The 11,957-nt window shown below is 48.8% G+C and overlaps 1 protein-coding gene across 4 annotated transcripts; it reads left to right on the forward strand.

Moving 5' to 3' along the window:
- Positions 1–3,119: 3,119 nt before the first annotated feature.
- On the forward strand, positions 3,120–10,021 carry LOC308113090 (ninjurin-1-like). 4 transcript variants are annotated; one of them, XM_080469058.1, is made up of 5 exons: positions 3,146–3,277; positions 3,396–3,656; positions 7,513–7,738; positions 7,967–8,102; positions 8,236–10,021. In XM_080469058.1, exons 2-5 carry the CDS (start codon positions 3,597–3,599, stop codon positions 8,315–8,317), a joined length of 504 nt encoding a protein of 167 aa, XP_080325184.1. In that variant the 5' UTR covers positions 3,146–3,277; positions 3,396–3,596; the 3' UTR covers positions 8,318–10,021. The 4 variants fall into 4 exon arrangements, 3 of the variants coding, with proteins under 3 accessions (XP_080325183.1, XP_080325184.1, XP_080325182.1); XR_013935529.1 differs by lacking the exon at positions 3,146–3,277 and having other exon boundaries at positions 3,311–3,656; positions 8,236–9,426; positions 9,470–9,786; XM_080469057.1 differs by having other exon boundaries at positions 3,120–3,656.
- Positions 10,022–11,957: the final 1,936 nt, after the last annotated feature.

Here is an 11,957-nt window from a genome sequence, read left to right on the forward strand (position 1 = left end):
GGAAGAAGCTGGACTGAACCACTGCCCTGATCTGACGCCCGGCAGCCCGGCAGCCCGGCAGCCCGGCAGCAGCCCGGCAGCCCGGCAGCCCGGCAGCAGCCCGGCAGCCCAGCTGTCAGGCTGACACCCTGCTTCACCACTGCTCTCCTCTGTTCCACCAGCACCTCAGAGACATTGTTTTGTGACCTGACGTAGGTCTCAATGACATGGTTTTATTTACTCTGATTTGGCTGGAGTAACCTGAAGAATTTCTGGTTTGTAGCACACATCAGTACCTTTAGAACCTTAGAAATCAGGACTGTCCACAGTTTAGTACTTTAATTACATTATGATCTGCTTTATGAAAGCTTCGGCAGGGACAAAAGCATGCAGCAATAATGCAGGTAGATTAATACGGATTATAACGATGCATTGCTTGAGTACATCGACTGGTATATAAGTAAACATAACTCATTTTTAATTAAAGAAAATATTTCAACCTGTCAGCAACTACTGCTGTGGATGAGAGAAGAGAACTGAAGTGTCCCAAGCTGCTTCATTTCCTATAATAGCAACGATCAAAAATCCAGAATCTTTTTCATAAATGGAAAAATCATGTTCAAAAAGGGAAAAACCAAAACCTGGGGAAATTCTGAACGCAAAACCAAAAGGGAAATCCATAACACTAAAAGATGGGAAAAATAGGAACCTGGAAAATAAAAACAAAGAGAAAAGGAAAAAAAATCAAAAAATAAAATGTGAAAGACAAAACAAAGAAAAGAAAAAGAAATAAAAAATGTTCTGAAATCCAGGGGTAAATGGTTTAATCCACAAACTAGAGCGGGAAGGGAAAATCAACTAGACCTTTTTGAATTGGGTGTTTAGGAAGGAGATTTAGCGTACCTGCAATGAACGACTCTGCTGGTGGCTTGCTGTTGTAATCTTCACTCCACAGATTATAATCCAGAGATTCTCCTGCTTCAAGTTAAACACTTCCTGACTGTAAATATCTGTTGTCCAAAGCAGTCCGCTGGTCCTACCGGCAACGGGGAGTCCTCTCCCTACAAAATCCCCCGAAATACTGAGCAATAGTAGTTTGGAAACATCTTTTATTGCCCTGATTTACATACAGACTCACAAACATGGCAACACACAGTCAGCTTCTCACTTCCTTCATGATTGGGTTCCGGTCTCTGAACACCACCTAACATTGTGCACAGGCGTACGGGACATCGAACCGGCGTCACTGCAGGGAAACTTCCGTGTTTTGTGAAAGTCGTTACAAGGATTATTCTACCTTAGTACAAGTTTTTCCAGTAAAACTTCTCCAGTTTGTATGATTAAAAACACCTTTCCCAATCATTTGAATCGTGACCTCATTACCAACGTCAGTTTCATTTCCTTTATCACACTGTGACCTCTTCTAGTCAAACACATTCTTAACACGCTCACACATTTAGAGCTGCACTCTGCTGCTTTGTTACCTAAAATGTGGTCAAACATTCCCTGGTCCTTCTCCCCCGAAGGCCTTCCTCTTGGGCCTCCCCAACTCCCAGTTGTGCCCAGTTGCCCCGAGCCTCCTCGGATCCCACCTCCTGTAAAAGCCTCTGTCTGGCAGGATGTGAGCTCTAATGTCGGGGTAAGGAGGGACGCAAGGAGTAAGTTCCTCCACTATAAGATCGTACACAGATTTTATTCTAGAAGGGGATTAGTTCAGGACAGGAAATGCTGGAAATGCCATAAAGAGTCGGACACATTCCTCCATATCATCTTAGACTGTCCTGTGGTTCTGCTCTTCTGGAAGGTGCAACTTTTACCAGAATCCCACGGGTGGTGTGTCAGTGGGTGAGGCTGCAGCCACCAGAGCAGAGCAGAGCAGAGCAGAACAGAGCAGACCAGAGCAGGCCTTAGCAGAGCAGAGCAGGCCTGAGCAGAACAGACCAGAGCAGGCCTTAGCAGAGCAGAGCAGAGCAGACCAGAGCAGGCCTTAGCAGAGCAGAGCAGGCCTGAGCAGAACAGACCAGAGCAGGCCTTAGCAGAGCAGAACAGAGCAGACCAGAGCAGGCCTTAGCAGACCAGAGCAGGCCTTAGCAGAGCAGAGCAGAGCAGAGCAGAACAGAGCAGACCAGAGCAGGCCTTAGCAGACCAGAGCAGGCCTTAGCAGAGCAGAGCAGAGCAGAGCAGAGCAGAGCAGGCCTGAGCAGAACAGACCAGAGCAGGCCTTAGCAGAGCAGAGCAGAGCAGACCAGAGCAGGCCTTAGCAGAGCAGAGCAGAGCAGAGCAGGCCTGAGCAGAACAGACCAGAGCAGGCCTTAGCAGAGCAGAGCAGAGCAGGCCTGAGCAGAGCAGACCAGAGCAGGCCTTAGCAGAGCAGAGCAGAGCAGAGCTCCGGCTGTTTTGCTATCACAGCTCGGCTCAAACCATCAAACTGGAAGAGCGACCCCAACCAGAGCAGGTGGTTGAAACTCATGACGGAGACTTCTGCCTCTGAAAAGACCTCTACCAATATGATAGAGCTCCAGGTTAAACCAGTCAGCGACAGGACGTTTCTGTGGACGACATCAAGGGTGTAACTCCCTAAAGGGGCGCAAGGCATTGTGGGAAGGATAGGTGTTGTTATACATGTGACTGTACGCTTTCAATATGTAGGAATCATGAGGGGGCTGCCGGGGGGCAGGGGCTGCCGGGGGAGGGGCTGCCGGGGGAGGGGCTGCCCCTAGGTTGTAAGATGAATGTCTTTTATTTATTTATGTTATAATAGTTTACTTTCTTAAACAGGCAAATAATCTGCTCCAACTACATCTGTGATGATGTGAAAATGTTTAAGAAATTGTTAACAAACAGAATCTGAATGACAAAAACAACAGAAGGATGTTTTTTATTACTGAGAGGAAAATATATTTCAGAATCCTCTCTGGTCTCTCGTAAAATACAGTTAAATAAATAAACACTTTATTTTGATCTGGTTAAAAAGTGACAGAAGCTCTGATCAAGTCCTGAGGGAGGTGGAGGAGGAAGATGAGGAGGGGCAGGAGGAGGGGCAGGAGGAGGGGCAAGAGGAAGAGGAGGAGGAGGAGCAAGAGGAGGGGCAAGAGGAAGAGGAGGAGGAGGAGCAAGAGGAGGGGCAAGAGGAAGCGGAGGAGGAGGAGAAAGAGGGGCAAGAGGAAGAGGAGAAGGAGCAGGAGCAGCGGGAGGAGGAGGAAGGGGAGCAGCAGGAGGAGGTGAAGGAGCAGCAGGAGGAGGAGAAGGAGCAGCAGCAGGAGGAGGAAGGGGAGCAGCAGGAGGAGGTGAAGGAGCAGCAGGAGGAGGAGGAGGGGGAGCAGCAGGAGGAGTAGGAGGGGGAGCAGCAGGAGGAAGAGGAGGGGGAGCAGCAGGAGGAGGAGAAGGAGCAGCAGGAGGAGGAGGAGGGGGAGCAGCAGGAGGAAGAGGAGGGGGAGCAGCAGGAGGAGGAGAAGGAGCAGCAGGAGGAGGAGGAAGGGCTGAGTGGAGCAGGAGGAAGAGGAAGGGGAGCAGCAGGAGGAGGAGGGAGGGCTGAGTGGAGCAGGAGGAGCTGCAGGACTTGTTGATCCGGTCCCCCAGCCCTCTTCTCTCAGCTCTCAGGACTCGAACACAGAACCATGGAGCGGGACCGGCTGCACACTGAGAGCATCGCTCTGAATAAAACTGGAGACCTGGAGGTCAGTGAAAGATTCTGTCTGACAGCCAGTGTCTGTTTTCTATCAGAGGGACTGTCTGTCTGTCTGTCTGTCTGTCTGTCTCTCTCTCTCTCTCTCTCTCTCTCTCTCTCTCTCTCTCTCTCTCTGTCTGTCTGTCTGTCTGTCTGTCTGTCTGTCTGTCTGTCTGTCTGTCTGTCTATCTGTCTCTCTCTCTCTCTCTCTCTCTCTCTCTCTCTCTCTCTCTCTCAGTCTGTCTGTCTGTCTGTCTGTCTGTCTGTCTGTCTGTCTGTCTGTCTGTCTGTCTGTCTGTCTCTCTCTCTCTCTCTCTGTCTGTCTGTCTGTCTGTCTGTCTGTCTGTCTGTCTGTCTGTCTCTCTCTCTCTCTCTCTCTCTCTCTCTCTCTCTCTCAGTCTGTCTGTCTCTCAGTCTGTCTGTCTGTCTGTCTGTCTGTCTGTCTGTCTGTCTGTCTGTCTGTCTGTCTGTCTGTCTGTCTCTCTCTCTCTCTCTCTGTCTGTCTGTCTGTCTGTCTGTCTGTCTGTCTGTCTGTCTGTCTCTCTCTCTCTCTCTCTCTCTCTCTCTCTCTCTCTCTCTCTCTCTCTCTCTCTCTCTCTCTGTCTGTCTGTCTGTCTGTCTGTCTGTCTGTCTGTCTGTCTGTCTGTCTGTCTGTCTGTCTATCTGTCTCTCTCTCTCTCTCTCTCTCTCTCTCTCTCTCAGTCTGTCTGTCTGTCTGTCTGTCTGTCTGTCTGTCTGTCTGTCTGTCTGTCTGTCTGTCTGTCTGTCTGTCTCTCTCTCTCTCTCTCTGTCTGTCTGTCTGTCTGTCTGTCTGTCTGTCTCTCTCTCTCTCTCTCTCTCTCTCTCTCTCTCTCTCTCTCTCTCTCTCTCTCTCTCTCTCAGTCTGTCTGTCTCTCAGTCTGTCTGTCTGTCTGTCTGTCTGTCTGTCTGTCTGTCTCTCTCTCTCTCTCTCTGTCTGTCTGTCTGTCTGTCTGTCTGTCTGTCTGTCTGTCTCTCTCTCTCTCTCTCTCTCTCTCTCTCTCTCTCTCTCTCTCTCTCTCTCTCTCTCAGTCTGTCTGTCTCTCTCTCTCTCTCTCTCTGTCTGTCTGTCTGTCTCTCTCTCTCTCTCTCGCTCTCTCTCTCTCTCTCTCTCTCTCTCTGCCTCTCTCCGTCTGTCTGTCTCATGTCCACGTGTCTCATCCAGCTCATCTCGGATTAGAGAAGGTGTTTTCTTGTGAAGACAGGTTTTAATGTTCTGGTCGTCAGAGCCTCTGTAGCCCGACATGGTGGAGCAGTGGTTAGTCCTCCCTAACCCTAACCCAAAGCCCCTCCCAGTGGAGTTTGCATGTTCCTCCTTGGTGTGGAAGCTTCAGTGACTGTCCCGTCCCCCAGAGACAGGGCCGTCCGGATGACTGTAATATTGTTTGATTCCAGGTCATTTTCTGCACATTCAGCAGTTTTCACACAAACATCACATGTGTGATATTTAACTGTTGAAACTCTACATGCTGTCTCAAGGTGAAGACAGGTGGTCTCCAGGAGAGACGGAGCCTAAAGCATCATTTCTAAACTCTCACACTGTTTGTTTTATGTCATTCAATGGTCCCAGAGATTTGGCAGATTAATGAGGAATAAAGCCTCTTGTAATCTCTGTGGTGGAAGATATGGCTTTAAACTAAAGGACTCTCCTGAGGACACTTGAGGTGTTTTAGCTGGTTGCTCTGACTTCCACTTCTTATTCAAACTATTATCTCATGCTGCAAACTGTTAACTTTACAAACTATTCAAAGAGAACTGTGAGCAAAAGGTAAGATAACAGGACTAAATCCAACAAAGAAACGTTTCAGAGGAAAGCAGAGTTTCCATCATTTACTTTGACTGACGAGCTGCAGACCTGAGATGAGATCTGAAACTGAGGAGTGATGAAGATCTGAAACAAATAAAACCACAAGAAACAGACGGAGGAAGAGCCCAGATAAGAACCAGCCGCTGTGTGGAACCTGAGGCCTTCAGCGGCGCCGCTCCGAATCAATCCACCCCTCAATAACCTTCCATCCATAAAAAACATCTGATTATGCAGAAATGCAGGATAAAGAGCAAACAGGTACTCGTGTAGCCAGAATCTAACTGAAGAAACAAACCCAGAGTGCACAACTCTTCTTCCTCTGCAGCTCAGCTGCATCGAAAAGCAATAAAACCTCATAAAACGGTCATATTGTTGAAGGAGATAGCCTCATGTTACTCACCAAATATCCTATCATCAACAGAAAATCCTTCCTCCTGTCTTCCCTCAGTCAGAGATCAAATACTGTGTGGTACACATGTCGGAGGCTGAGAGCTCAGCGTCACGCCGTCTTCTGCCACAAGGGGCTGAAAAGGTCTGCTGCACAGAAGCACTGGACTCATGTGTGAGGGAGGGTGCAGGGTGGAGGAGGTGAAGGGTGGGGGAGGGTGAAGGGTGGAGGAGGCGAAGGGTGGGGGAGGGTGAAGGGTGGAGGAGATGGAGGGAGCGGCAGGTGAGGAATCAGGACGAGTGTCAACAGGCTGCAGAGTGAAGAGAGAGAAACATGTAGGTGTGACAGTCTGACGCACAATGTTTTCTTTCTGCTCTCTGACATGAGAACACGGTGTTACACACACACACACACACACACACACACACACACACACACACACACACACACACACACACACACACACACACACACACACACACACACACACACACACACACCAGTTTTGGGATTGATCCATGAAGTTGGACCATTTTAGCATTTTAGCATCATTTAGCTCCTTCAGTTGCTTTTAATCATGTCTTTCTGGTTGATCTGTTGAAGGAGTTTGGTGTTTGTTCCCTTTCTCTTTCTGTAGTTTGAGACGTCAGAGACTTTTCTTCTTTGGATTTAATCCTGTTGTCTGACCAAGATGAGGCTTTGGAAACTGCATGAGGAGACTCAGGTTTTACTGGATCAACTATTCAAACTTCTTCACTTTCAATGGAACATTTGGACTTGGAACTCTTCATAGAGTCACTAGAGGAGCTCTAGAGTCACTGGAGGAGCTGTAGAGTCACTAGAGGAGCTGTAGAGTCACGACAGAGGAGCCCTAGAGTCACTGGAGGAGCTGTAGAGTCACTAGAGGAGCTGTAGAGTCACGACAGAGGAGCCCTAGAGTCACTGGAGGAGCTGTAGAGTCACGACAGAGGAGCCCTAGAGTCACACGAGAGGCGCTGTGGAGTCACGACAGAGGAGCCCTAGAGTCACACGAGAGGTGCTGTAGAGTCACGAGAAGAGCCATAGAGTCACTAGAGAGGAGCCGTAGAGTCACTAGAGAGGAGCCGTAGAGTCACTAGAGGAGCTGTAGAGTCACCAGAGGAGCCCTAGAGTCACTGGAGGAGCTGTAGAGTCACACGAGAGGCGCTGTAGAGTCACTAGAGGAGCCCTAGAGTCACTGGAGGAGCTGTAGAGTCACACGAGAGGCGCTGTAGAGTCACTAGAGGAGCTGTAGAGTCACTAGAGGAGCTGTAGGGTCACTAGAGAGGAGCTGTAGAGTCACTACAGGAGCTGTAGAGTCACTAGAGGAACTGTAGAGTCACTAGAGGAGCTGTACAGTCACGAGAAGAGCCGTAGAGTCACTAGAGGAGCCGTAGAGTCACTAGAGGGGCTGCACAGCTGCAGGCTACAGATGTCTGGTTTAAGGAGAAGAACGATGCACACAGCTCCACTCAGAAAGCCCTGAGCATTGAACCGGGGGTTTCCTTGCTGTGAGACAGGAGTGCTGCCCACTTATCTCCAAACACTCAGTTGGTTTTGGTGTGAGACTGTTAGAGTCAGCGACAGAACCATGGAGTGCTCCTTCTCAGGCCAGCTGCTCCTCTGGGTCCTCAGGCCTCTGGTGGGAAAGTGATCCGCCCCATCAACATCAACCACTACGCCACGAAGAAGAGCGCCGCTCAGAGCATGCTGGATGTGGCCCTGCTGATGGCCAACTCCTCCCAGCTGAAGACCGTCCTGTACGTGGGGCCACACTACCGATTCTACATCCCGCTCATCGTGCTGCTGTCGCTGTCCATCGCCCTGCAGGTGTCGGTGGGCCTGCTGCTCGTCTTCATCGGTGAGCAGAGCTGCTCGTGTTCAGCAACATTCATTCATTCATCAGGGACGATTCAGAAAGAACCAGTCATCAGGCGCGTGTTCTCATCTAGCAGATTATTAACTTCATAGCCAGGTTCTTATAGTGTGTGTGTGTGTGTGTGTGTGTGTGTGTGTGTGTGTGTGTGTGTGTGTGTGTGTGTGTGTGTGTGTGTGTGTGTGTGTGTGTGTGTGTGTGTGTGTGGAGCAGTGAAGTACGACCTGAATGATGTCAGGAAACACGCCAAACTCAACAGGATGAACAATGTGGCGACGGTCTTCGTCTTCTTCACCGTCCTCATCAACATCTTCATCACAGCCCTCGGCTTTGAGGGTTACTCTATCAGGTAACACACACACACACACACACACACACACACACACACACACACACACACACACACACACACACACACACACACACACACACACACACACACACACACACACACACACACACTCATGTTGTCTTCTCCACAGATCTGCATCACAGCCGATGATGATTCCAGAGCCTCAGTTATCCATCATGCCTGGAGACTTAAACAACACTGGAGGAGTTTAGGAGTTTATTAAGAGTTTAGGAGTTTACTAAAAGTTTAGGAGGAGTTTAGGAGAAGTTTAGGAATTTACTAAGAGTTTATGAGGAGTTGACTTCAGCCTGAGGAGCTCACAGTGTGGAGGAGGGGAAGCAGTTATGTTTGCTCTGTGGGGTTAAATCTGAAAGAAGACTGTACTCCAAGCTGAAAGACCAGGTCAGGACTAGTCAGGACCACTCAGGACCAGCCAGGACCATTCAGGACTACTCAGGACCATTCAGGACCACTCAGGACCAGCCAGGGCCACTCAGGACCACTCAGGACTACTCAGGACCAGCCAGGAACACTCAGAACCAGCCAGGACCACTCAGGACCAGCCAGGGCCACTCAGGACCACTCAGGACTACTCAAGACCAGCCAGGACCACTCAGGACCAGCCAGGGCCACTCAGGGCAAGCCAGGACCACTCAGGACCATTCAGGACTACTCAGGACCAGCCAGGGCCACTCAGGGCAAGCCAGGACCACTCAGGACCACTCAGGACCAGCCAGGACCATTCAGGACTACTCAGGACCAGCCAGGACCACTCAGAATCAGCCAGGACCACTCAGGACCACTCAGGGCCAGCCAGGACCACTCAGGACCACTCAGGACCAGCCAGGACCATTCAGGACCACTCAAGACCAGCCAGGACCACTCAGGACCAGTCAAGAACTCTGTGGATCTGCATGTTAACTAAGCCACAAATAGAGCAGATTCTGTAGTCCAGCACTCTCCCCAGGTCCTGGACCAGGTTGCTGCAACCAGAGAGGAGAGGACTGTAGTGGATTACTTTCAGCAGGTATATCATGTGATCTGGTATCAAGGCGAGCACCTGTCCCGTTCCACTGTCCCAGACGAGATTGCGTCCCACCTAGCTACATTTGTGCTGAAGCCACCAGCATCAATCAGCTGTTAGCGTAGCCACTGTTAGCTTAGCCACCAGCATCAATCAGCCGTTAGCATAGCCACTGTTAGCTTAGCCACCAGCATCAATCAGCCGTTAGCATAGCCACTGTTAGCTTAGCCACCAGCATCAATCAGCTGTTAGCATAGCCACTGTTAGCTTAGCCACCAGCATCAATCAGCTGTTAGTGTAGCCACTGTTAGCTTAGCCACCAGCATCAATCAGCTGTTAGCGTAGCCACTGTTAGCTTAGCCACCAGCATCAATCAGCTGTTAGCATAGCCACTGTTAGCTTAGCCACCAGCATCAATCAGCTGTTAGTGTGTCTTCTTCCTCTGCTCAGCACTAATGTGCAGCACCTGTGGTCTCCCTCCTTCCCTCTGTATTTAAACTCTTCCCCCTGTTGTCTGGGTCGGTTCCTCTTGTTGTTCCCGATCACCAGCATTATGTTTGTGTTCTCTGGATTCTGGTTTTTGTTTCTTTGCTCTCATTTGGATTTTTACCACCTGGACTAGTACTATGTAAATAAAACCTGTTTTTGTAGAACTTCAATTCTGCGTTTGGGATCCATCCTTACATGTCTCGACAGTTAGCTCAGCCACTGTTAGCTTAGCCACCAGCTTCAATCAGCTGTTAGCTCAGCCACTGTTAGCTTAGCCACCATACATTTTAATGGGACCAAGTCCTGAATCATCTAAATGTTTTCATATGGCCAGCATTTCTTTATTGCTTTTTATAACTTTATTAAATTTGATTTAACTTCATCCATCAACACATCCAACTACATATTTGTGTGTTTGTGAGTCCCTCCTATCTCCTAACAGTCCCTCCTATCTCCTAACAGTCCCTCCTATCTCCTAACAGTCCCTACTATCTCCTAACAGTCCCTCCTATCTCCTAACAGTCCCTCCTATCTCCTAACAGTCCCTACTATCTCCTAACAGTCCCTCCTATCTCCTAACAGTCCCTCCTATCTCCTAACAGTCCCTCCTATCTCCTAACAGTCCCTACTATCTCCTAACAGTCCCTCCTATCTCCTAACAGTCCCTCCTATCTCCTAACAGTCCCTCCTATCTCCTAACAGTCCCTCCTATCTACTAACAATCCCTCCTATCTACTAATAGTCCCTCCTATCTCCTAACAGTCCCTCCTATCTCCTAACAGTCCCTCCTATGTCCTAACAGTCCCTCCTATCTACTAACAGTCCCTCCTATCTACTAACAGTCCCTCCTAACAGTCCCTCCTATCTCCTAACAGTCCCTCCTATGTCCTAACAGTCCCTCCTATGTCCTAACAGTCCCTCCTATCTACTAACAGTCCCTCCTATCTACTAATAGTCCCTCCTATCTACTAACAGTCCCTCCTATCTACTAACAGTCCCTCCTATCTACTAATAGTCCCTCCTATCTACTAACAGTCCCTCCTATCTACTAACAGTCCCTCCTATCTACTAACAGTCCCTCCTATCTACTAACAGTCCCTCCTATCTACTAACAGTCCCTCCTATCTACTAATAGTCCCTCCTATCTACTAACAGTCCCTCCTATCTACTAATAGTCCCTCCTATCTACTAATAGTCCCTCCTATAACCTCCTTTATCATAGGAACTACTGATGCATCCTTTAGAACCTCCTTTAGCCGAGGAACCACTGATGCTTCCTTTAGAACCTCCTTTAGCATAGGAACCGCTGATGCTTCCTTTAGAACCTCCTTTAGCCTAGGAACCACTGATGCTTCCTTTAGAACCTCCTTTAGCCTCGGAACCACTGATGGTTCCTTTACCAAAGGAGACCAGCTCATGTTCCCCCACAATTCCTTGCAGCGACAACATTTAAAGGAACCCGCTCATCGGAGCGTTCAGGGAAACTCAGGATGACTGAAAAAGGAGCAGATCATGTAAGTTACCAAAGCAATAATCTGCCTAGAACCACCTGAAACCATCTAGAACCCAGATCTAGGAATGTTCTGGATGTTGTAGAACCAACACAGTGAAGTCCAGTTTCTGTGCAGCCTCTTCTCACTCTGATTGGTTCTTTATTCACCTGCAGCCGTTTATCTTTAGTTCCTCTTTTCTTTTGATTTACATTCAAACTTTGAGATATTTGATTTATATCAGAGGTTAGAACCTCAGAGGAACGTGAGAGGAACCACCTTTATACTACTTTTTATCACATTTATACTTGTTTCACCACGACAGACGTCACTGACCTTCACCGCCGTCGCATTATTATTACGCCACCTAGTGGAAGTGTGGTCTGATTGTCACAACAACGTGATCGCCTTTCCTATCTCCTTTAGGAAGCCTCCTAACACCTTTCACTAACTCCTTTAGGAAGTCTCCTAACACCTTTCCTAACTCCTTTAGGAAGTCTCCTAACGCCTTTCCTATCTCCTTTAGGAAGCCTCCTAACACCTTTCACTAACTCCTTTAGGAAGCCTCCTAACACCTTTCACTAACTCCTTTAGGAAGTCTCCTAACACCTTTCCTATCTCCTTTAGGAAGCCTCCTAACACCTTTACTAACTCCTTTAGGAAGCCTCCTAACACCTTTCACTAACTCCTTTAGGAAGTCTCCTAACACCTTTCCTATCTCCTTTAGGAAGCCTCCTAACACCTTTCACTAACTCCTTTAGGAAGCCTCCTAACACCTTTCACTAACTCCTTTAGGAAGTCTCCTAACACCTTTCCTATCTCCTTTAGGAAGCCTCCTAACACCTTTAC

Source organism: Lipophrys pholis (genome assembly GCF_963383615.2).
Source record: "Lipophrys pholis genome assembly, chromosome: 8".
NCBI classification, from domain to species: Eukaryota; Metazoa; Chordata; class Actinopteri; order Blenniiformes; family Blenniidae; genus Lipophrys; species Lipophrys pholis.